Source organism: Astatotilapia calliptera, chromosome 7, assembly GCF_900246225.1.
Source record: "Astatotilapia calliptera chromosome 7, fAstCal1.2, whole genome shotgun sequence".
Lineage (NCBI taxonomy): Eukaryota > Metazoa > Chordata > Actinopteri > Cichliformes > Cichlidae > Astatotilapia > Astatotilapia calliptera.
In genome coordinates this window covers 10,744,214-10,766,356 of record NC_039308.1, presented here as the reverse complement: position 1 = coordinate 10,766,356, position 22,143 = coordinate 10,744,214, and the positions used below count along the sequence as shown (strand labels likewise).

The window sequence follows — 22,143 nt, the reverse complement described above, 5'->3', positions numbered from 1 at the left end:
CAGACTCACAGGCAGGCACTATAACAAAGGGAACAGAGACATGGGACCAGGGCAGACACAGACACTGACTGGACGTGGGAATACAGCAGACAGGGGAGACAGCAACTAAGGAACACAGACAGAAAACCAGAACACTAAAACTCCAAACCCCACCCAGAGAACCTTAACTAAGAATAATCCTAAAACCTGTAAAGCAAAGCTAGAATATAATGAAATAGCAAAATCAAAGAACCAAAAAACACAAAACACTGGGTCAACGACCCAGGGACCCTAACAACTTGCCACCCGTACTGTTGACGTGAAGAAAGGAAATATTGTGCATTTTGGTTCTTGAAGTTAGTTTTTGTTACGGGGGATTTTGTTGTTGAGTGCAATGTGAAAATAACTTCTATAAAAAGCAAAAAATGATTTAATATGAAGGCAATATGAGCAGAGAGTAAAACCATGTTGAGGGATTGGCTGTGTTAGTTCAGTGAGAGAGTTATTTGTAAAGAAAACAATTTTCACTAGTAGACATAAACTAATGTGTTCACTTATGTCTGCATTTTTATTTTGTTAAATATGGACAAAACTATTGTAGAAATGCTTCCACGTGTCTGGCCAGAAAGAGAGTATCTTTCCTTTTTATTTGTTAGTTCAATAACAAGGTTTCAGTTAGTTAAGAGTGAGAAGTTTTTTGCATTCACATTTGCAGTTTTGTTATACAATATTTGAAACTACATTTTCTGAAAGATTTGTGGTTGTTTTCTTGTTTGTTTGTTTTTGTACTACTTGAACACTAAAGTGGCCCTCCAATGACATGACAGTACCAGCAGTGGCCCACAGCTCATTTAAGATTGACACCCCTGCTTTAAGGTGTTATTATATGGATATGTTGGTTTTATTTAGTTGCTGTCAACAAGTGGAAGGTAACCTAATGAAGCCTGTTATTTCTTTCTGTGGCTCAGAAGTTGGAAATTTCAATAACAGTGCGTTATCCAATTACTCAGATTGTCAGAGGAGTTCACATTTCCCTATATACTCGATTAAAATACCCCATCTTCGATCTATCCCATACAGGTCACCCTGACAACACTGAGCAGTCCCTTCAGTGACAGGCTGCTGCTGCTGTCAGACTGTACACTGCACAACAGCAGTGAATGTACACCACATATGAACACACTGGGGTCTTTACATATATCAGTGTGCAATACTAAATACCTGCTACTATTAACACCCAAACACTGCACTATGTTTCATTCTTCTTCTACTAGTAATCTGTATAATTACATCATATATGTGTATATATGTATGTCTGTATATGTATGTGTGTGTATTTGTGTGTGTGTGTGTGTGTGTGTGTGTACGTGTGTGTGTGTATGTGTAGATAGATAGATAGATAGATAGATAGATAGAGTGATTTACATATACAAGTACATATCTATTCATTGTACCTGCATAGTCCATATTTCTTCTATTTTTGCAAAGCATTATTGCTGTTAGGTATGCTGCATGTGTTCATTTGTTCCTGCCTTGTGTACTCTGCTGCAGTAACTGTAAATGCCGGCAAAGCCACTTTACTTTGCGCGTTTATTTTGAAGAGTACCTTAGCACTTCCTCTTTTATTGTGTCAGACTTCCTGTTCTGTTCTCAGTGGAACGACACAAACACGTTGCTTCAGAGTGAGTAAAAACGTTAATTTGAAAATACTCATGCAAAATGATGTATTTTATTTATCTGTCACATGCTATAACTTTGAAAGTTTACTCAATGTGGTTGAATTCGTTTTTTATTGTATATGCATGTCATTTGTTTGTGGTGTGGAAAGACTGGCTAAGAGATGTGCATGGAGGAGGTTGGCTAGCTGATTCAGCATGATTAGCACCCTTGGAAGCAGAAAGAGGTTGGTTAATGATTGCAAACGATTGTTTCCCTGATATTAAACCTTAGTGCAGCATTCGATACTGTCGCCCATAATATCCTATTAGAGCGATTAGAACATGCTGTAGGTATTACAGGTACTGCACTGCAGTGGTTTGTATCATATCTATCTAATAGACTCCAGTTTGTGCATGTAAATGGAGAGTCTTCTTCACACACTGAGGTTAATTATGGAGTTCCACAGGGTTCAGTTCTAGGACCAATTCTGTTTACATTATACATGCTTCCCTTAGGCAGTATCATTAGAAGACATAGCATACATTTTCACTGCTATGCAGATGACACCCAGCTCTATGTGTCCATGAAGCCAGATAACACACACCAATTAGTTAAACTGCAGGAATGTCTTAAAGACATAAAGACCTGGATGGCCGCTAACTTTCTGCTTCTTAATTCAGATAAAACTGAGGTTATTGTACTCGGCCCTGAAAAGCCTAGAAATATGGTATCTAACCAGATTCTTACTCTGGATGGCATTACCTTGGCCTCCAGTAACGCTGTGAGGAACCTTGGAGTCATTTTTGTCCTTCAATGCACATATTAAACAAATATGTAAGACTGCGTTCTTCCATTTGCGCAACATCTCTAAAATTAGAAATATCCTGTCTCAGAGTGACGCTGAAAAACTAGCTCATGCATTTATTACTTCCAGGCTGGACGACTGTAATTCATTATTATCGGGATGTCCAAAAAACTCACTGAAAAGCCTTCAGCTAATCCAAAATGCTGCAGCAAGAGTCCTGACAGGGATTAGAAAGAGAGAGCATATTTCTCCTGTTTTGGCTTCCCTTCATTGGCTTCCTGTTAAATCCAGAATTGAATTCAAAATCCTGCTCCTCACATACAAGGTCTTAAATAATCAGGCCCCATCTTATCTTAATGACCTTGTAGTACCATATCACCCTATTAGAGCACTTCGCTCTCGCTCTGCAGGCCTACTTGTTGTTCCTAGAGTATTTAAAAGTAGAATGGGAGGGAGAGCCTTCAGTTTTCAGGCCCCTCTTCTGTGGAACCAGCTTCCAGTTTGGATTCGGGAGACAGACACTATCTCAACTTTCAAGATTAGGCTTAAAACTTTCCTTTTTGCTAAAGCATATAGTTAGGGCTGGACCAGGTGACCCTGAATCCTCCCTTAGTTATGCTGCAATAAACATAGGCTGCCGGGGGATTCCCATGATGCATTGAGTTTTTCCTTTCCAGTCACCTTTCTCACTCACTATGTATTAACAGACCTCTCTGCATTGAATCATATCTGTTATTAACCTCTGTCTCTCTTCCACAGCATGTCTTTATCCTGTTTTCCTTCTCTCACCCCAACCGGTCGCAGCAGATGGCCCCGCCCCTCCCTGAACCTGGTTCTGCCAGAGGTTTCTTCCTGTTAAAAGGGAGTTTTTCCTTCCCACTGTTGCCAAAGTGCTTGCTCATAGGGGGTCATATGATTGTTGGGTTTTTCTCTGTATCTATGAAGCGCCTTGAGGCGACTTATGTTGTGATTTGGCGCTATATAAATAAAATTGAATTGAATTGAATTGATGTATTTAAGAGACAGAAAGGTTGTCGTTAATTCATTTTATTAAATGCTGTAACATAAATAGTTTAAAAACTATTGATTTATGTCAATATCACTATTTGAGTTAATCAAAATAATTTTCTATAGTAAAATGTGAACATTTCTGCACTTTCTACTTGAATGTTTAATGGTATTTGTTTGTGCATCTTTATAGTTTTCACGGTGCCATATTGTCGGTGGTTTAAAGAGGAGAGAATAAAGTTGCATCAGTTGAAGCTCTCTGCGTCACGAGTGGTAATTCCAAGTGGGCAGCTACAGTAACAATTTGAATTTCCCAATTTATCTGAACTGTATCTAAACCCAGCTCATATCTGGCTACATTTTCTGCTGAGCATCCAAATCACACTGGACTGAAGTTTACACTGTATAATGCCTGATTTCTTGTAAATATTTAACGAAATATATATTGATAAAAATGCTTAACAGGCCACAGTGAACAATGGAAAATAAAATTTAAATAAATAATTAAAAACACTCAAAAAACCTCAAAAATATATATTTTTTAGAGATGTCTTAACCTGGTTATGCTGTACCATCCAGATGAAGACGTGAGCCAAAGATCCTTTAAGTTTCATCTGATGAACTTACCTTTTCCTACATATGAAAAATGATGTGGTGTGAAGTAAATCGGGTTTGTATATATGTAGCCTCAGATGAGCATGAAATTTCATTTTTGACCTGCTTAATAGCAGTCTCAAATATTAAAGTCTTGGTGTTACAAAATCAATTGACATGTGCAGCAGCTGAAATATGACACCAAAGGCCACTCTTAATACAGACAGAAGTCGGGTAGTCAAAAATCTCTTATTCTGCTTTTTGTATTCTGAACTTCTTGAGTGGACAGCCAACAATCCTACAAATAGACTAGAGGATGTGCTTGAAATGTTTGTTAAAACAAATAACTGGACCTTACTTGTTAAGCTCAATGTTCTGACTGTCACATGGAGTCTTTCAGGTTGTTTTACGTTTACTATCACAAATGAATGTTTTTTTCCCCTAATGAATATACATTTTAGGTCTAAAGTGTCTAAAATCTGCAGTTTTGGAATTTTTCATGTGGATAACAAAATTAAAAAACAGAAAAAAAACACTCCAAAAAAAAACAAGTGATACATGTCATGAAGGACTGACATAATTTGATTCATAAGACTTTATTTGATATTCACACACACCATATTAACGGTTTCAGATAGTTCATCAGCCATATTGATCAGTCTAAGGCAGGTGGTTTTGTATGCTGAATAAAAATCCTGTCGACAAACGTCAAATGTTACGTACGGTTCAAAATGACTCCCGTACAAGACTGTAGTAAGGTCTACTATTGACCAGTAAGAAACCACCACACTCACACTGCAATGGGGTCCACAAGATTTAGTTTTCTTCCTCCAAGTCAGACTACAGGCTGAGGACACAACTCCGGCCTGGAATCCAAGGCCCAAAGCCATGAACTTCTTCTTTTTGCATGTTGTTGTAAGTTAAAATCCTAATAAAACGTCTAATTATTTATTTACCTGCTGACTGCAAAACAGCCACCACACCTCCGGCTGTCACTTCTCCTCCATTAGAAGCTGCAGCAGACGACATCATGCCTGCAGCGCAGGAGCCTGCAGCTATTCCAGCTGAGTTGAAACCTGCAGCTCCCAGAAGAGCAGGAGCAGTGACTACAGCACCTACTGCAGGAAGACAAGACATGTATCAGACATGGATCGGGCTTTGATTCAAATTAGTTAAAGATAAATAAACTGCTTACTTGCTCCTGCAGCAGTACACACAGCTGTCACTATAACACAACATAAGAACACACATTAACATCTAACTGGGCCATAGCTCAGCACACAGCTGATCAAGGATTTAGATCAAGTAACTGAGCTACAGAGAAGACGGGGAGGCTCTACGCTACGATGGAGTTTTAGAGCCACAAGAAAAAAGTTGTTGATATGGACATTACTGTTCCACAACAAACTGCTATAATTACTGTTTCTGCTACAAAATTCCTTATTTAGATGAGTTAGTGAAACAAATTGATCAGCCATTGTGTGATACAACATTCAACTTCTTTATTACACGAGGATGTAACCATCGATAACCTTGCATCTGTCCATTAGATCGTGGCTCAAGAGTTGGCAGTTTGTCTTGTAATTGGAAGGTTGCCGGTTCAAGCCACGGCTCGGACAGTCTTGGTCGTTGTGTCCTTGGGCAAGACACTTCACCTACCGCCTACTAGTGGAGGCCAGAGGGCCCGATGGCGTGATATGGCAGCCTCGCTTCTGTCGGCCTGCCTCAGGGCAGCTGTGGCTACAACTGTAGCTTGCCTCCACTAGTGTGTGAATGTGAGAGTGAATGAATAGTGGAATTGTAAAGCGCTTTGAGGGTCTTGAAAAGCGCTATATAAATGCAATCCATTATTATTATTACCAGACCTTTTTTGGTACAACCTAATACTTATCACCACACTGCGTTTATGAGCTAAAACCAGGGAGTTTTAGCTCATGAGCTAAAACTCCTGGTGAAAAGCATTTTAAAGTTGTGTTCTGGTTATTTTAGCTCATGTTTCCTTCTTGCTAAAACCAATTCTGAAGTACGGTTTCACCAACTCAGATGATATACAGTAGCAACCATGGCAGCTTGCCTTGAGACAGCTGTAATCTCCACATTTTGACTTTATTCTCAAAATGATCGATAATACCTTTCTTAACTTTGCCCTAATACTACATCGTATTATCCTCACTGCAGCACAGTTACATGTAATTGTTTCAGGAAGAAACACTTGGTTACTGATCATCAGGATGCTTCACAATGAATACATGTATTGATATGTATTTATGAGTTTTAGAGACAAAAATAAATAAATAAGCAAATAGGTTTGTTACCTGCCCGGCTGTGATGGCTAAGGCTGTCACTGAAACACAAGAAAGAAAATAAAAGATCTCACCACAGCTCAGTCTGGAATAATTAAGACATTATCTGTAATGCTAGAATCATCAACTCATATAATGTAGAGATGATCTGAAAAAGGCAGCTGTACTCACACTGTATATACATAACACTATTTATACCAATTCCATGTGCAATACTCAACTGTATATACATAACACTATTTATTACATATTACTTACGTCTTGTATATTGTACATTTTATATATATATATATATATATATATATATGTTTTTCCTCATGTTAATACTGTCCATATGCGCTGCAGAACTGTACCCCCCCCCCCCCCAGCATGTTTACACTGAGTATGAGATGCTCTGTACAACTGTATAGTGACAATAAAGGCATTCTATTCTATTCTATTCTATTCTATTCTATTCTATTCTATAGACCCATTGTTCCACTCAGGATGAGGAACCTAAGATTGGACTGTGTCTTAAACAGAAGTGAGCATCAGCTGTTATTTCCTGGATAATGAAACTGAATGGGCGTCACTGGTGTTAGGTTTCCTGTTTTACTTTGAAAGTCCATGTCTGATGTTAATGTGTCTGGTTTTGCTTCCCCTTGTCTCGTTAGGCCTGATTTGCCCCAGCTGTGTTTCCCTCCTGTTACCCATTCCCTGATTGCTCCCTCTATGTATTTAAGCCCTCTTTCTTTGTGTCTGTGCTGTGATCTACTCTCATTTATGCTGTGTGGGCCGCCTGCCTGTTCATGTAAGTTTATTTGGATTTTTGTTACGGTTGCCACTTTTTGCCATCCAGCAATAAAAGCTGAGTTTTGAGTTACTTTCCACTAGTGATGGCCAAATGAAGCTTTCCGAAGCACTGAAGCTTGTGTTGAAAAACGGTTCATTACTCGAAGCTTTTCAACACAGTCCTCTCCGGTGACATCTGGTGGTGAAAATTTTGAAGAGCAGCTTGAATCTGCAAAATAAAACGGACTGCTCAATTATCACTGCTCACTCAAGAGTGGAGTTCTCTCTGATATTGGGCCACCGTTCCGTTGCTTTGAACATGTAATTGGTTTTGTTTTCTCGATTGGGGGGCTGAAAAAAATGTAATGCGTATCTGCGTAATACATTTTGATCAATAAACTTTCCCTATTTAAACATGCACTATGGTGGCCTTTCTTTGCTCATAACTCCTTGATGTTGGTAAATACAATAAGTGAGCAATATATATAATATACATATGATAATGCACAGCACATTATGGAGTATGCCCCTGCTGTGAAGTCCTGCCTCCATCTACTTGTCGTTTAATCACTGGACAGCTGGACAGGTTCATACAAAATATTAGATTAGGCCAATTGTCCTATACATATTTTTGACCTAGGGGTGGGATTGATTGTGAACTGGAAAGGGAAAATGCTTAGGAAGCTGAGTAGGGCTGCATCGTCACTGATTTGTAGAATCATTTTGATTCGATACAGGATCCGATTCAATTTGATTGGAATCTGGAAAGTTTTGCCTCAGTCAGAAATATTACAAGTCTGATCATTTAACAGTATATATCCATAATTTCGTATCTATTAAAAGAAAGCTGACACATGTGAGACTTAATTAGAGATGTAAACAGAGAGTTATGAAACCTGCAGCTGCAGAAGCCAGCGGGGAAAAAAAGAGGCAAACACAGCGCGGACCGCCGACACATCAAAATCTGACTCTGACGCGTCGGGTCCGCGCTCTGTGTTCACGTTTGTATGCAGAATCCGTAAACCTGCTCCCAGTTACTGTTTTAGCTGCATGGTGTTTGACGACATGTTGTGAGGTTTAACCTGAGATGCTGGCGTTTCAGGCATAATAACGTTAATTTACAAATCGACACGGGATTTTAATGAATCAATATCACTTTATTCAATTTAGCATGGATTGTAATCAGAAAAGCGATAATCAAAACCCATCCCTAATCAAGAACTTGCAAAGTAAAAACATGATCAATGTAAGGTAGCCCTTTTGTTATTTACAGTTAACAAGAGGATTAGTGTTACTGTGCGCTGGCTGAGTCTGTTTCTTTTCTTAGAAATAGTTTCTCCTGCCCTGAAGAAAATCCACTTGCATGGAACAGAAGAGGCTGTGGAGTGCAGGAACTACACTGCAAGTTGGTAGATATGCAGGTATTCCTGGGTCCTGCAGACTATCACCTAAAAACAATAAACAAAATGATTTTCTAAACTGTGTAGCAATGTCATGTACGTATAGTGTCAAATACATTTTTGTAGTCTTCATCAGCTTTAATTCACATGGAAGTGTTGCTAAAGTCATATGCTGTAATGATATTTACATTATGAAAACATGATTTTGGACATTTCAAGTTTTTCACTTCGGCAGATAAAATGAATTGAGCAAAATCAACTCAAAATATTCCCACACGCCAGAACGTCCTCTCTTCCTCGCTGGCTCCATATCTGTCAGTGGAATGATCACCTCGTCGCTATCTGTCACCATCCACACACTCCACGAATCCCGTGGATGATTCACTTCCTTATATCTGTTTGAATCAGGTACCGAAGCAGTTACGTGCGTAATCAGTGCTTTAAGTGGGCCGGTACGCGCCGGTACTCAGTACCGCCACTTCTAAATATAGCTCTTGAGAGTACCGCCACCTCTCCATGCGCCCAGAACGTGCTTTTAGCGTACCGGTACTCTCATTTGCACATCTGTTATAATCGTTTGGCTGCGCTGCCGCTTTTCAGAGCGCCCTTCACAAGCACGCTTCCTAATTCGTCCCACCGAGAGCAGAGACTACATTACCCATACACCAATGTGTTTTACAAGTGAAAAGCGCATGCGTCGCTTTTGCCGTTGTCATGTCAACTCAACGTGGTCCGGAGAGGGTGTGTAAAACGCGCAAACAGCTGCTCGGTTAAAATACAAAAACAATGAACACTTAATATGCTCTCCTGGCTTCAGACTCTGAGTAGTAAAAGAACAAGGTCAGAATCAGAGGACTCGCTGGCTGACACCCCACCAAGCCAGAATGATATCGCTGCAGGTCAGACGCAAGCTAATGAAAGCTGCACTAGTGCCGCAGCCGCGGACGACGGCACTTTTTGCGACGACGAGGACGAGAATGACACCATTTCTACCGATGACAACAGCCGCGTTAGCGAGCATGAGTGGCCAGAATGTTGGTCCCAAGCACAAGTCCGGTATTTCTCCACAAATTACAAGTGGCTGATCAGCAGAAATCAAAAGTTGGGTCGTAGTGTGTGTAGTCAAGTTTGTGCTCGCGTGGACATGCAGCAAGGGCAGAGAGTGTCGCAGGAGTGGAGTGGGTGCTTAATCTCGTCTTTTGGAAGGGACAAGGCTGCACAACAAAACTCACTACGAAAGAAAATAAAAGAGCACAGAGACTCAATTTATCACAAGAAAGCAGTTGAAATAAAAGAGAAGGCAACACAAAATACAATGCAAAAACACAATGAAGATATGAGAAAGGCTGACTACGCTTCAACTTGCAATGTGTTTAGAACAGCTTATAAGATTGGCAAGCATGGGCGTCCCTTTACAGACATGCCAATAGATGTCCAGTTGCAAGTCTTAAATGGTGTCAAGATGGGCAGAGTTTTGCACTCTAATAACTCATGTGCAAATATACTGGATCACATTGCAGCTGAAATGAAAAAGAAGGTAGTCAATGACATAGTGATGAATGAAAGAAAATTGTGTGTGCTCATTGATGAATCCACTACAATAAGTGGAAAGTCTGTGCTTGTCGTGTGCCTGCGGTCAGCTATTTCCAGTGAAAATCCAGACACAATATTTTTTGAACTGATTGAGCTGCAGGGGACCACAGCAAAGGACATCACTGAAGCACTGTTAGGATGTCTTCATAATAATGGCTTTGACCCTCACTACCTACAGGAACATTTGTTGGCATTTGCTTGTGATGGAGCCTCAGTGATGCTTGGGAGGAAAGCAGGAGTTGCTGCGCAGCTTTGTTCCAAATTCCCTTACCTGTTTGTCTGGCATTGTTCCAATCACAGACTGGAACTGGCAGTTTGTGATGTTTTGAAGGAGGTAGGAGGAATCAACCACTTTAAAATATTCTTAGATCAGCTTTACTCCCTCTGCCATGCATCACCAAAAAACCAAAGGGAGTTAACCGAGAGTGCTCACAATGTTGGACAACGTCTCCTTGTGATAGGCCGTGTTTTATCAGTGCATTGGGTTGCTTCAAGTGAGAGAACAGTGAAAGCAGTATGGGAGAACTACCAAGTTCTGCAGGTACACTTTACAAGTGTTGCTGCTGATACCAGCAGTGACTCAAGAGAGAGAGCAAAATACAAATTATTTTATAATTTATTTTATATACATTTTGTTAAAAATAAATTTCAATACCTTTTTGCTCATTTTATTTATGTTCAGTAGCTCTTTCTAGCTCAAGCAAATCCGCAAACTAATAAAATGATTTATTATTTTGTATAAGGTTGTCTGTTGACTGTTGTATATAAAACCCATTCAATAGTTGTTGTTACCTCAGGGGAGGCGGAAAAAAATAGAGTACCGGCACCTCTTTTGGGCCACTTAAAGCACTGTGCGTAATGAAGCTTCGGACGTCACTGGTCACGTGACTTTTGCCAAACGAAGCAAGCCTCGACACAGTGCTTCTGAACCAGTGTGTTGTTTTTTTCGACACACGCTCCGGAGCGTCAGCTTCAAGCGGGCCATCACTACTTTCCACCTCCGAGTGTCTGCACATTGGGTCCTTCTACTTCCACTCCTGCCTGCACACAGCCTTAACCTGACACAAGTAGTGCTGACATGGGCCGCAAGTGGCCCCCGAGCCGTGAGTTTGAGACCCATGGTTTACCTACTGTCACTGCAGTGATATTAGCGTTTTTGTTTTGAAAGGTTACTAGTGGATGCTGGCAACAATCTTGTAGGAGAACAATACAATCTGTTATAAGGCCTTCATTGGAAAATTGTGTATTTAGAATGTAATACCAACATGTCATTTGAAGATAACATAGTATTTCAGTGACCAAATAGTATTTGGGTAAAAGTTACTGAATAGTATTGGAATAAAGTGTGAAAATTGAAGGATTAAAATATCCAGGAGCTCAAATTACTTCACCAAAACATGTTTCAATCATATTTTATCAACACAAATTGCACAGGTTTATTGAATATGAATAACTTCACCTCAGTTGTTTAAGCTCCTGCCAAAGCAAAACATCTGTGTGCAACCAGTGTCCACTATTGAATTAAGTAAACCCAACATGTTCTTTTTTAGTGCATAATCACATTTAGTGAAATAAACTATTAAACCAGAATTACATATTAGGATTTAGCCAAGTGTTAGGATGTAATGCAGAGTAGTATTTCTAGTAGGCTTTTTTTCATATGCCTGTTTTCATTTTATTTTCTAAATTTTAAAGAAGGCTTTAGAAAGGTCAAAATAAATCTTCTGTAAGGGAGTATCAGCTATTCTAGTAGAATTTATTTTACCAATGCAAGGGTGCATTAATACAACATATCTATTTCATAAAGGGCGAACACAAATGTCCAAAGAGACTTCCTGGCAGCTGCCATTTTAAGTATAACCTCTGGTACGGGCACGTTCAGTTTGCAGCAGCTATACAACAGTGGCCTCTAGAGGTGTTTACACACTATGACCAAATCAGACAATGCAGCACAACACGCAGGTTGCCCCAATGAATTGATTAGGCTGGTAGCAGTGACTTGTTAACTTATCATTTGTCAAGCATATCTCCCATGAATGATATGAAATAATTTAGAGACATAACATTGACTAAACAAAGTAGAAGCTGCAATCAGTTTTTAGGAAAGTGAGTTTAATAAGAGTATAGGTAAAATAATGCAGTAATTTTTTTAGATTTTATAATCCCTTTATAAATCATGTTGGCTACTGCCTATTTAGCAGTGCAACAAGAGCATCAGACAAACAAATAGAATATGTATAGTGACAGTCAGGTCTTGGCAGCTGATCATGGCATCTGGTACAAGACTCCAACCCCCCCCCCCCCCCCCCCCCAAAAAAAAAAAAAACCCACTCCGTCTGGACTGACGTGTATGTATACTTACAACCAAACAGCTGAAATTAACTGTATTAATCCCGGTTATCTTTTTTCACGTATTTACTACTATTTCCTTTTTGGAAATAGACTTTTTAAAATCACTTTTAATTTTATTTCAAAATGAAATATACAGTATTAAAATTAAAATTTAATTTGTTAATAAGACATATATTCAGCAGTGGAAATAAAATTAAAACAGACTTATACCTACATTAAAAGACAACAGAACATCAAGGAATGGCCTAAGTCTGTTAATGCAACAGTGCGTAAACAGTGTGAATTATGTAGTAGCTACATTTGACTATAAATATAAACCAATGTGACAACCTTAAACGTTAGACGCACGGAGCTTCTACAGCTTCTTGTGCTGTTTTAGAAGTGTACGCCCCATTTGCAACATTGTTGGGAGTAAATGTGCATATTTATGCCATGGTAAAAGTAGTATAAGCAATAAATACATCGGAAATATTTTGTTTTCGTAATATGAGGACAAATCCGAGCACGGTCTGCGAGCCGATTGTCGCAAATGCTTCACTCCTACTGTGAATGACGACAGACATTCTTAAATAAGATTTGAGCTCTGGTGAAGCCAAGAGTCATTGGCTAAAGTTAGAAAATGCTGCATGCCGATTGGATGCAGTAGCTGTCATTTAATTTCACGCTGCCAATGCACTCAACCACTGACCTACTAACACAGATCCATGAGTCACTAGCCACCTTGAAAGGAAAAAGCCAAGGGAGGAGAGCAAAGTACTTTATAACTTGTAGGATTTTCTTGACAATCATTTCCTTATTAGCTGATGGAAAACCTATGCTGCTTCTGTGTGCATCATACGCGGTGGAAAACCAAACCAATCCCCACAAGCAGGTGATAGAAAAGGTACAGTTTTGATTTGCGGTTAATATTAAATGTCTGGGATTAACATTAAGCGTTGTACAGGTTTGTAGAGGATGGTGCCTGATCACACGCCCAGAAATCACAGGGGCGTTTAGCTAGCTTATATTTCAGTCAGCTGGCTACCTTCTGTGTGTCCTCGCACAAAACCTATTTTAAATGTAATAACAGCCTCGGTAGTTTCCAAGTTAAAAGTGCGACAAAGCTCACGTTCGAGTGTGTGCTTTTAAAAAAAATATATAGTTATAACCGGTATAATAGATGTTTAATTTTATTCAGGCACACGGGCCTACCAGTAGCAGTGATTCATAGATTACAACACTGTGTTGAAACACAAGAATGTGATGTGGCTTGTAGAAACATTATCAAAGCACTGTGGCTTCTGTCGATGTGTGGACAACAGAATGGGTCAGTCCACGTCGGGACAGCAAAGTAACGCTTTCTTCTCTGTAATGTTGTAACAGTTTACTTTTCAGGGCGTAGATGGACCTCGCGCTTCAGCCGCCAATGTCATGAGTAACGAAGACAATGATGTCATGTACAGAGTTGAATGCCCACATTGTCTTAGTAAAGTCTGTTACATACAGTGTTAGCTACCTAACACATGTGGACAATTTTAGAGCTATTTTACTTGGACGCAGAGCTGAGCAATCACTGGTCCGTATTGTTATTGCCACACAGGCAAACATTGCATAATGTCTGCACCAATAGAAATTGCTGGCACTCGGGATGGCAGGAGCGGGGCTTATTGTATAATACCGACACAATGAAGGAATCTGGGGCAACAGGACGCGTTGACGGCCCGGTGCTGGAACGCCGAGTCGATCGCTCTGTACCCACCCTCCAAGTGTCGCACGTTGCGATAACATCGCCACCGTTTTTAATCATGTATGATCCAAATTTAGGCACGATGTTTTGTTGCCTCGTTAAAAAAAAGACAAAAGGACGCGTTCGTCAACGCCAGCTGGGGTTTGCACATCGGCACCATAAAATCTGTAGTAGACTGCGTAAGGGGTTCAAGTAAATGAAAAGAGAAATATTTCTCCTGTATTTCAAATGGATTTGTCGGGGATACAGCGCCTTCTTGCTTCTAAAAAGTGGGAGACCAAATTGTAACACACAAAGTTAGTGTCTGAAAGTTACCAGACTATAATGTATACACAAGTCTGTGACCTATTAGTCATGTCTCTCTCTTCCTAAATGTAGACCCAAGTCAAGGACAAAACGAGGGCACAGAGTCAAGAAGAAACATTTGAGGAAACTGTATCACACCCTAAACATAAATTTTTCTAATTAAAAATCTTTCTGCTCCTCTTCTAAATACCACTGTTTGCTGCAGTGAGTGTGAAAGACTAGTTCAAAAGAAATTATTCAGGTTACAGGCTTCGTGTTTCTCATTTTTTGTGATATCATGCCTTTATGTCTATTTTCATCATTTTGAATAAAAAAGTTTGTTTACTTCAATTTCCTAAGCTTGGCATGTGCAAAAGAATGTGCTACTTTAAATTTTAATCAAGGTAAATCATGGGGAAGCACCAATTTATTGGCCAGGCATTGGAACTGACTGATATACCTTGTTGACTGGTATCAGGCTATTGGTAAATAAGATGACATTCACCAATGACATCTTTAAATATTTATCTGTTACACAGCATGAATTTTGAAATCTGTTGAAGGAATCCAGTTTCTGAAAGTTAAATGATTATATGTTTTCTTCATGTTTTTTTTGTACTTTAATGAAGATTTCTTTGTTTCTCTGACACAAAGTAGGAAATGGTAATAGCAAAACTAAAAAGTAATTACCTTGATATTAACTCTCCCTATTAACCACATTTTACTCTTCTACAAATGTATTTTCAGAAATATACTGGACTCATAATTGCAGCCTTAATGTTTTATGTGTAGAGCACAAAAATCTGAATAAGCTTTAAGTGGATGATAATATACAATCTTTGATCAGCACAAGTAAATATTAAAGTATCATGGTAACTTGTTTGACATTGTTTCAACTAAACTCTGACGAAAAACATTTCTGTTGTGTCTTATTCCACAGATTTCTTCAACTCAAGCCGATTTATTTCAATGTAACAGTTAATTTTGCTCGATACAAGCATTATGGTATACAGTTGAAGATCTTTTAGCATGCTGACAGTAGCAAACAGTAATAATATGCAATCAATAAAGCAAGAAGTGGACTCCAATCAGTCCTACAGTGGAGAGGATGCCCTGTGCCTGGCTGTGGCTTTACAAGGGACCAACAGAGACCTCCTGAGCCACAAAATCTCTGCACTTCCTTTCAAGGCTAAATCTGCTTGTCGTAGGAAAAGGGAGTTTATTCCAGAGGAAAAAAAAGACACCCTGTACTGGGAGAGGCGTCGTAAAAACAACGAAGCAGCCAAGCGTTCAAGGGAGAAGCGACGCATAAATGATATGGTGCTAGAGAACAAATTGGTAGCACTTGGCGAGGAAAATGCCTCCCTCAAGGCTGAGCTGCTGTCATTGAAGTTGAAGTTTGGATTGGTGAGCTCGACAGCATATGCCCAAGAAGTCCAACGGTTATCCAGCTCCGCCGCTCTTAACCTCCACCCAATGTTTATTCCACCCAATGCTAGCCAAGGTTTTACCAGCAAAGAAAAGGAGCCTATTCACCTGCGCAGCAGCTGCATATCAGTCATCAGGCATTCACCTCATATGCCCAAGACATTTACCGCAACTCAGGGTAGCTTTACTGTCTGCAGGAATGCAGAGGTCAAGCAGGAACCGGGAGAGAATGGCAGCTATAGACAAGAGCAAGGTAGTCCCTATGAACTCTACAAACCTGGCATAGCCAGCCCTTTGTCTGGAGTCTACACTCAGTCTGCATCATTCATGCAGATCATGAGGTCATCTAGTAACTCACCCAGGAGCTCGGATGATGGTGCAGTTAGCAAATCATCTGATGGTGAGGATGAGCAGCAGGTCCCCAAAGGGTTGATGCCATTTGTAGTAGACCCAAGAAGCATCATTGTCTCCACACATAAAGTGCCAGATGGTAGTTCTTCAGCTTTACCCCATAAACTGCGGATTAAATCCAGAACCGTCCAAATCAAAGTGGAGGCAATCGACCCCGAATACGAATCCTCTGGAAAGTCCTCTTCTCCTGTCAGTATTTCAGAGGGAGAATGCTACCAGGCCACAAAAAGCACTTTTGGTTGCACACAGGCTTCTCACTGCCCTTTGTCAGTACAGGTCACCAACATGCAAGACTGGAGCCAGCAGTCTGAGCAATGGCATGTAAGCCACGCAATGACACTGCAGGGTGGGTGCACGAATAATGATGAGTCCTCAAGCCCCGTGTCAAACAAAACCATTGTGGATGTAAAAGACTCTTCCTATGCACACTTGCATGCAGAAGACTGGTATGTAAAACAGAGCTTTGGCACCCTGTCTCCCAGAGCAGTCGCTTCCAAAAGAGAACAGGTACCTGGAATAGATTCTACCAAAAGCGTCGCTGATCATCATGAGACATGAGTTTCTCTGAATGACAATTGTATGCTTAGCATTATATTTGCTGTTTCACTGTGTGGACATTTGGGTTAAACAATGTTTTCTTTTGGTAAATTTTCAAATAAATGAGTTTGAATAAAATACTAGAGTCACAAATAATAGTTTTTGTGTATCCAGGCTATTTTCCAGTGAAGGTTGAGGAGAAATGGAATTACCCACATTGTCATATGATAAATTTAGTATAATATTCCTGTTCCTCTTACAAAGGCTATTTCACTTAATAATGCCAGTTCATTGTACTTTGGCTTTTTCCAATCCAAACTTACTGTTAATGAAACCAACACTTTATGGCATTGTTTGTGTTAAATTACATCATTAACAGATGGGTTTTATGTCATTTAACAAAGCAGGAAGCTATTTAATGTGAAGTGAACAGTGGAGAAGACTGGAATGTTGAAGTGGTAATTGGAACTAGTCTATGTAGCAGCAGAGTGGTGAAAACTGATAAAGGTTAAACTGTACGTGACAAATTATTCAGCATCATGTCCCTCCACGTTTTGCAAAGTAAAATAGGATCACATGCATAAGTAGCCTAAGTAAGGATTTTCTGGGTACTTTGAGAATTTGCTATAGACTGTTATTGTGTAAAACATTGTGAGTGAAAGGTTTTTTTTGGTTTGTTTGTTTTCAAGAGTCCAAACTGTTCATGATTGCTATCATAGAGCGTTGCCTATTGATATGTACCTGCTGTTGTTGAGCGCTGCTTTTTTCTTTTTTTTCTTTTATTTTGTGGCGCTGAAAAAAGGTTCCAGTTGTTAACAGCAGCCCTCCCCCCTGCTGTCAAATTTGTGGCCAGGAGCAGCCTGGCCATTATTTGCCTTGAAGCTGAAATTCTTCATGTTTTAAGTCATATTATTGGTTTGTATGTTTGTGTAGTGCCAGATTACTTTTCTTTTAACAACTTCCTTAAAGTGAATGAAAGTTTTATACTTCTTTTCAGAATTATTTTGAGGAATTGGTTTGAAAGTTACAGATTGTTAAGAGAGCATTTGTGTTCAGCCTTGTTCTTTTGGTAATGTAAAGCCTGCTTATTGACATTAAACATTCATTTAACAGCACCTGGAGGCTTAAACATTTAGTCAATAACATTGTCACAAACTTCCACCAGTGGGCTGAAACACAGCCACATCCCTACTGGAGTTTAAGAAAAGAATGATACAGATTTTGACTCAAACTTTAGTACAACTTTTAAATAGGCTCTGCTTCACTCACTGTTTCACTGTTTGCCAAACTTTGTTTTGCTTTTTCATTATTTTGTTGATTACTTAAACTTTCCAGGCTGCTGGTTAAAGCGAGATTGTGAGTGACATTTGCTGGAGAATTGTAAATTTCCTTAACCTTGACAGGACTGTAGTTGGATTTTACAAAGCTTTGAAATATTTTTGAATTACACAATGCTCAGTTTATGGAAGAAAGGATCTCAACCCTAAAGTTTCTGTTACTATGTAAAATCCAGAGCCATCAGTAATCATCATCATCATATATGCCTTGTTTGCTGTTTGTAGCAAATTGGGGTGGTCACATATTACTATGTGACTTTCTATATAGTTAATATAAATGAGCAAGTTAAATCAAACATAGCTGGTATCATGTCAAATAATTTACTTTATTTCAAATACATTGTATGTGCATATTATGCCATAGTTGGAAATGATAATCATAACTCATTTTTTTCCAGCAGCCTCAAGCTTTATTGTAATGTGAGCTTTTATTCACAATAAATGTCCTGTCATTAAATATATGCTTTCTTTCTTTCTTTTTCTTTCCTGAAGCTAATACTAAATGTGATATTTGTGATTGAAAATTATATTTTGGCTATATTTTCAGCTATGTCCCTTTTCTTTTATAGTATTAGGTCAATCATTAAGCAGTCATGTTGCCATAAGTCAGATCTCCCAGCATCCAAGTGGCTTTCAGTTTTTATTTTTACTCAGTGAGGAAAGACTTTCTAGTTCTTTTCACGTAATATGGCTGGATTACGAAACACACTAGAAAATAATGCTACAGTAGCAAATTCATTTAGATGTAAAACCAACCTCTTCAGTTGTGTTAAGAATGCCTAAAATCCATCAATCCATTTGTTTTATGACAGAACAGCAAAGAGAAAAATTCTCCAAAAGTTGTTGATTCAAGCTGAAACTGTGTGGATAGCATACTGCCATTGGGAATAGAGAACACTCACCAAAAGAAATGGGTTAGTCATGTTTGTAAATCATCATACAATTAAAAACAGTACAGTTAAAATAATCTGAGTTAGGATTTAGCATTTGCTTTTGTTTGTTACTGGTTTAGAGAAATCACTGCAATAAGAAACATAATTGTTACAGCTTTAATGTGTAATTTTATATAAACACTACTCTATATAAACACAAAATACGTTTTCAACTTAAGGGACTCTTAAAGTAGAATTTTCAGTTCTGAGTTTAGCTTTCCAATGAGTTCAAGAACAAGTGTAACTTCACCTACTTTTTCTCCTGGTCTCTCATTTTCCTCCTTAGACACTGGTGATCTAATCAAACATAAGAACTGTCAAAGAGATTAAGATCCCCCCATCTTTATCCAAAATATAAATAACAGTACTTAACATCCAGTCTTTTCATCAATAAAGGGATACAGAGTTTTAAAACAGGGTTTATCTGAATGCAGTTTTGCTAATAGTTAATTATGCTTAATTCTAATCATATTATATCCAACTACAAGTTTAATTAATATCCATCGGGGGCATTCACCAGGGCATACCCGGAACACCACACCCAGGAGGCATCCTAGTTAGATGCCCAAACCACCTCCACTAGCTCCTTTCGATGTGGAGGAGCAGCAGCTCTACTCTGAGCCCCTCCTGGATAGCCAAACTCCTCACCCTATCTCTAACAGGACATATTAGCTGCATTTAACCTTCAGTTACTCTTTATATAGTTAGGTAGGAGTCAGACCATGTTTATTTTTAGCTGAAAAACATTACACCAGGTAACCTGCAGTGTTGAAAACGTGTTTTCCGACAATGTTTGCTACCCTACAATCCGTCCTGCTCTGTAGTAAATTCAGCGACATTTGACCGTCCTGTTGCTCCCATTGAAATGTATACAGCCTATTTAAAATCTAAAACTTTAAATTGTCTGCAGCCTGCTGTTGTTACCACTGTCCTGTTTGACATGGATACTAACTAGCTAACTGACTGAATGCCCATTAACCTTAGAACACCTGTTGTGTGTGTGTGTGTGTGTGTGTGTGTGTGTGTGTGTGTGTGTGTGTGTGTGTGTGTGTGTGTGTGTGTGTGTGTGTGTGTGTGTGTGTGTACAGAGAGACAGCCAGGTTCATAATAGATATAAGGAAGTTTTTTTTTCAAAAAAAGGACCCACATTCAGGTAAAAGTGTAAAATCAAATGATCCGTCAATCAAGAATAATGTTGGATCAGTGTTTCAATGTTTATATCTCTTATTAGATGTTCATGTGGTTTGGTTATTTGCCTTTTGGTTGAAAATACACTGAGAGAGGACTTTTTGTTAGTGATCTTAATAGAATTTTTTTCATATTAATGTAATTTTTCATCTAATTGAATACAATCTATTTGTGTATGATTGCCAGCCCAAAGAGGGAGAGAGGAAAGAGGGGAACGTGAGGAGAAAGTACAAGGTCAGGAAGAACCAGGTAAGAAAACAGACAGGGAATAGTGACAGGCACAACAGAAACTGTTAAACTGGCAAAGAGAAAAAAAAAATCTGATTTTACTCACAATCTGGAAGTTGTGTCCTCCCTATATTAAAGCTGCTATACAGAATCTGCAAAACAAACTGGGTTGAAACATTTTTGACCCTCTTTAACAACATTCCAACATAACATTATAATTGATTGGGGAGATTAAAATTAATGATATATTTTTATGTGGTTCAGCCACAACTCTACTAAAGCCTCAGCCAGTAATAGGTAGGCCAATTTTTGGACCGTCCAATTGTCTGTATGACTGCCACAGTAGGTACATCACATTATCAGAAAGTGCCAAACAGCCCTGGTGGAGTGAGGAGCTGTAAAGAGAAGCAGATGTTCTGTTTATATTCTAAAAATGTTTTAAGCTTGTTTCAAAGATTCTGTACAGCAGCTTTAAATGTTTTCCAAAAGCACACATACACTTAACTTATCAGTGTTTCTCAAACTTTTTACAGTGTGTACCACCTGATAAAAATGTCAAGCTCTCCCAAGTACCACTATGAAAGCATGAAAGTCATAAATCTTACAACACAAAATTATTATTATTAAATTAGTAAAATTAGTATCTGCAATAAAGCTTTTTTCATACATTGTATACATTCAACCACGGGCAAAGTTGCCTCCATTTCTATAGTTTTTATTAATATTTTGTAATAATTAATTCTGTTTTGGGAGTGTTTTTTATGTATCTGTATTATATTAAACACACACATTAAAAGTGAATCTCTATCCAAAAAATGCACTCAGTTTACTTTTTACTCACTATGAGCATCATTCATTATTCTCCTCCAGTAATTAAGGTTAGGATATGTACTTTTTCTATTCCAATCCATTCTTCTTTTGCAGCATTTAAATAACCTTTATCAGATTTGATGGTTTTGTTACAGACTTTTCAAAAAAGTGTTTTGCTTTTCTTTCACAAATGTGGGATTAAATTGTGTTAAAATGCCACAGCACCAATTCGCCTGTTGATCTCCAACTTCCTTCCCCCCTCACTCGTGAACCTATCTATATCACGTTATATCACGTTATCCAAGCCAAAATCGATTTTAATCAATAAATCGATAATCAAAACCCACCTCTAATGGGAACCACCACTCCGGTCTGCCAATCCAGAGGTACTGCCCCTGATCTCCCATGCAACATTGCAGTAGCTTGTCAACCAAGACAGCCCTGCAACATCCAGAGTCTTCATGAATTCAGGGCAAACCTTTTAACCAGAAAGCCAGTTCTAGACTTTCCTGGATTGGGGGTATGGGCTTGAATCCACAGAATACGAAAAGTTTAGCATGCAACTTTTCATTCCCCCTTCCACTTAGAGTTATTTGGCCAGCTGTACCATAATGTTAATATTTAATATTAAATAACATCAAGTGTGAACAGCAGAAAATGTTGCCAATTTAAAAACCAAACAAAAACAAAAGTCTAAATAAATATTCCACTTATATATTAGATTCCTCCACATCTTCTGCACTTTTTTTTAATCAACATCTGTAAATCTTAGTACAGGGAAGGAGGCAGTGAGATCA

The 22,143-nt window shown here is 38.8% G+C and overlaps 1 protein-coding gene across 2 annotated transcripts; it reads left to right on the top strand.

The window, feature by feature from the left end:
* Positions 1-7,123: 7,123 nt before the first annotated feature.
* Positions 7,124-18,633, top strand: nfil3 (nuclear factor, interleukin 3 regulated). 2 transcript variants are annotated; one of them, XM_026172998.1, is made up of 2 exons: positions 7,124-7,138; positions 15,416-18,633. In XM_026172998.1, exon 2 carries the CDS (start codon positions 15,505-15,507, stop codon positions 16,870-16,872), a length of 1,368 nt encoding a protein of 455 aa, XP_026028783.1. In that variant the 5' UTR covers positions 7,124-7,138; positions 15,416-15,504; the 3' UTR covers positions 16,873-18,633. The 2 variants fall into 2 exon arrangements, with proteins under 2 accessions (XP_026028783.1, XP_026028782.1); XM_026172997.1 differs by lacking the exon at positions 7,124-7,138 and adding an exon at positions 13,146-13,347.
* The last annotated feature ends 3,510 nt before the right edge of the window (positions 18,634-22,143 follow it).

Bases quoted from the DNA above. Each gene is read 5' to 3' on its own strand.
- nfil3 (XM_026172998.1), top strand. From the start codon at position 15,505: ATGCTGACAGTAGCAAACAGTAATAATATGCAATCAATAAAGCAAGAA.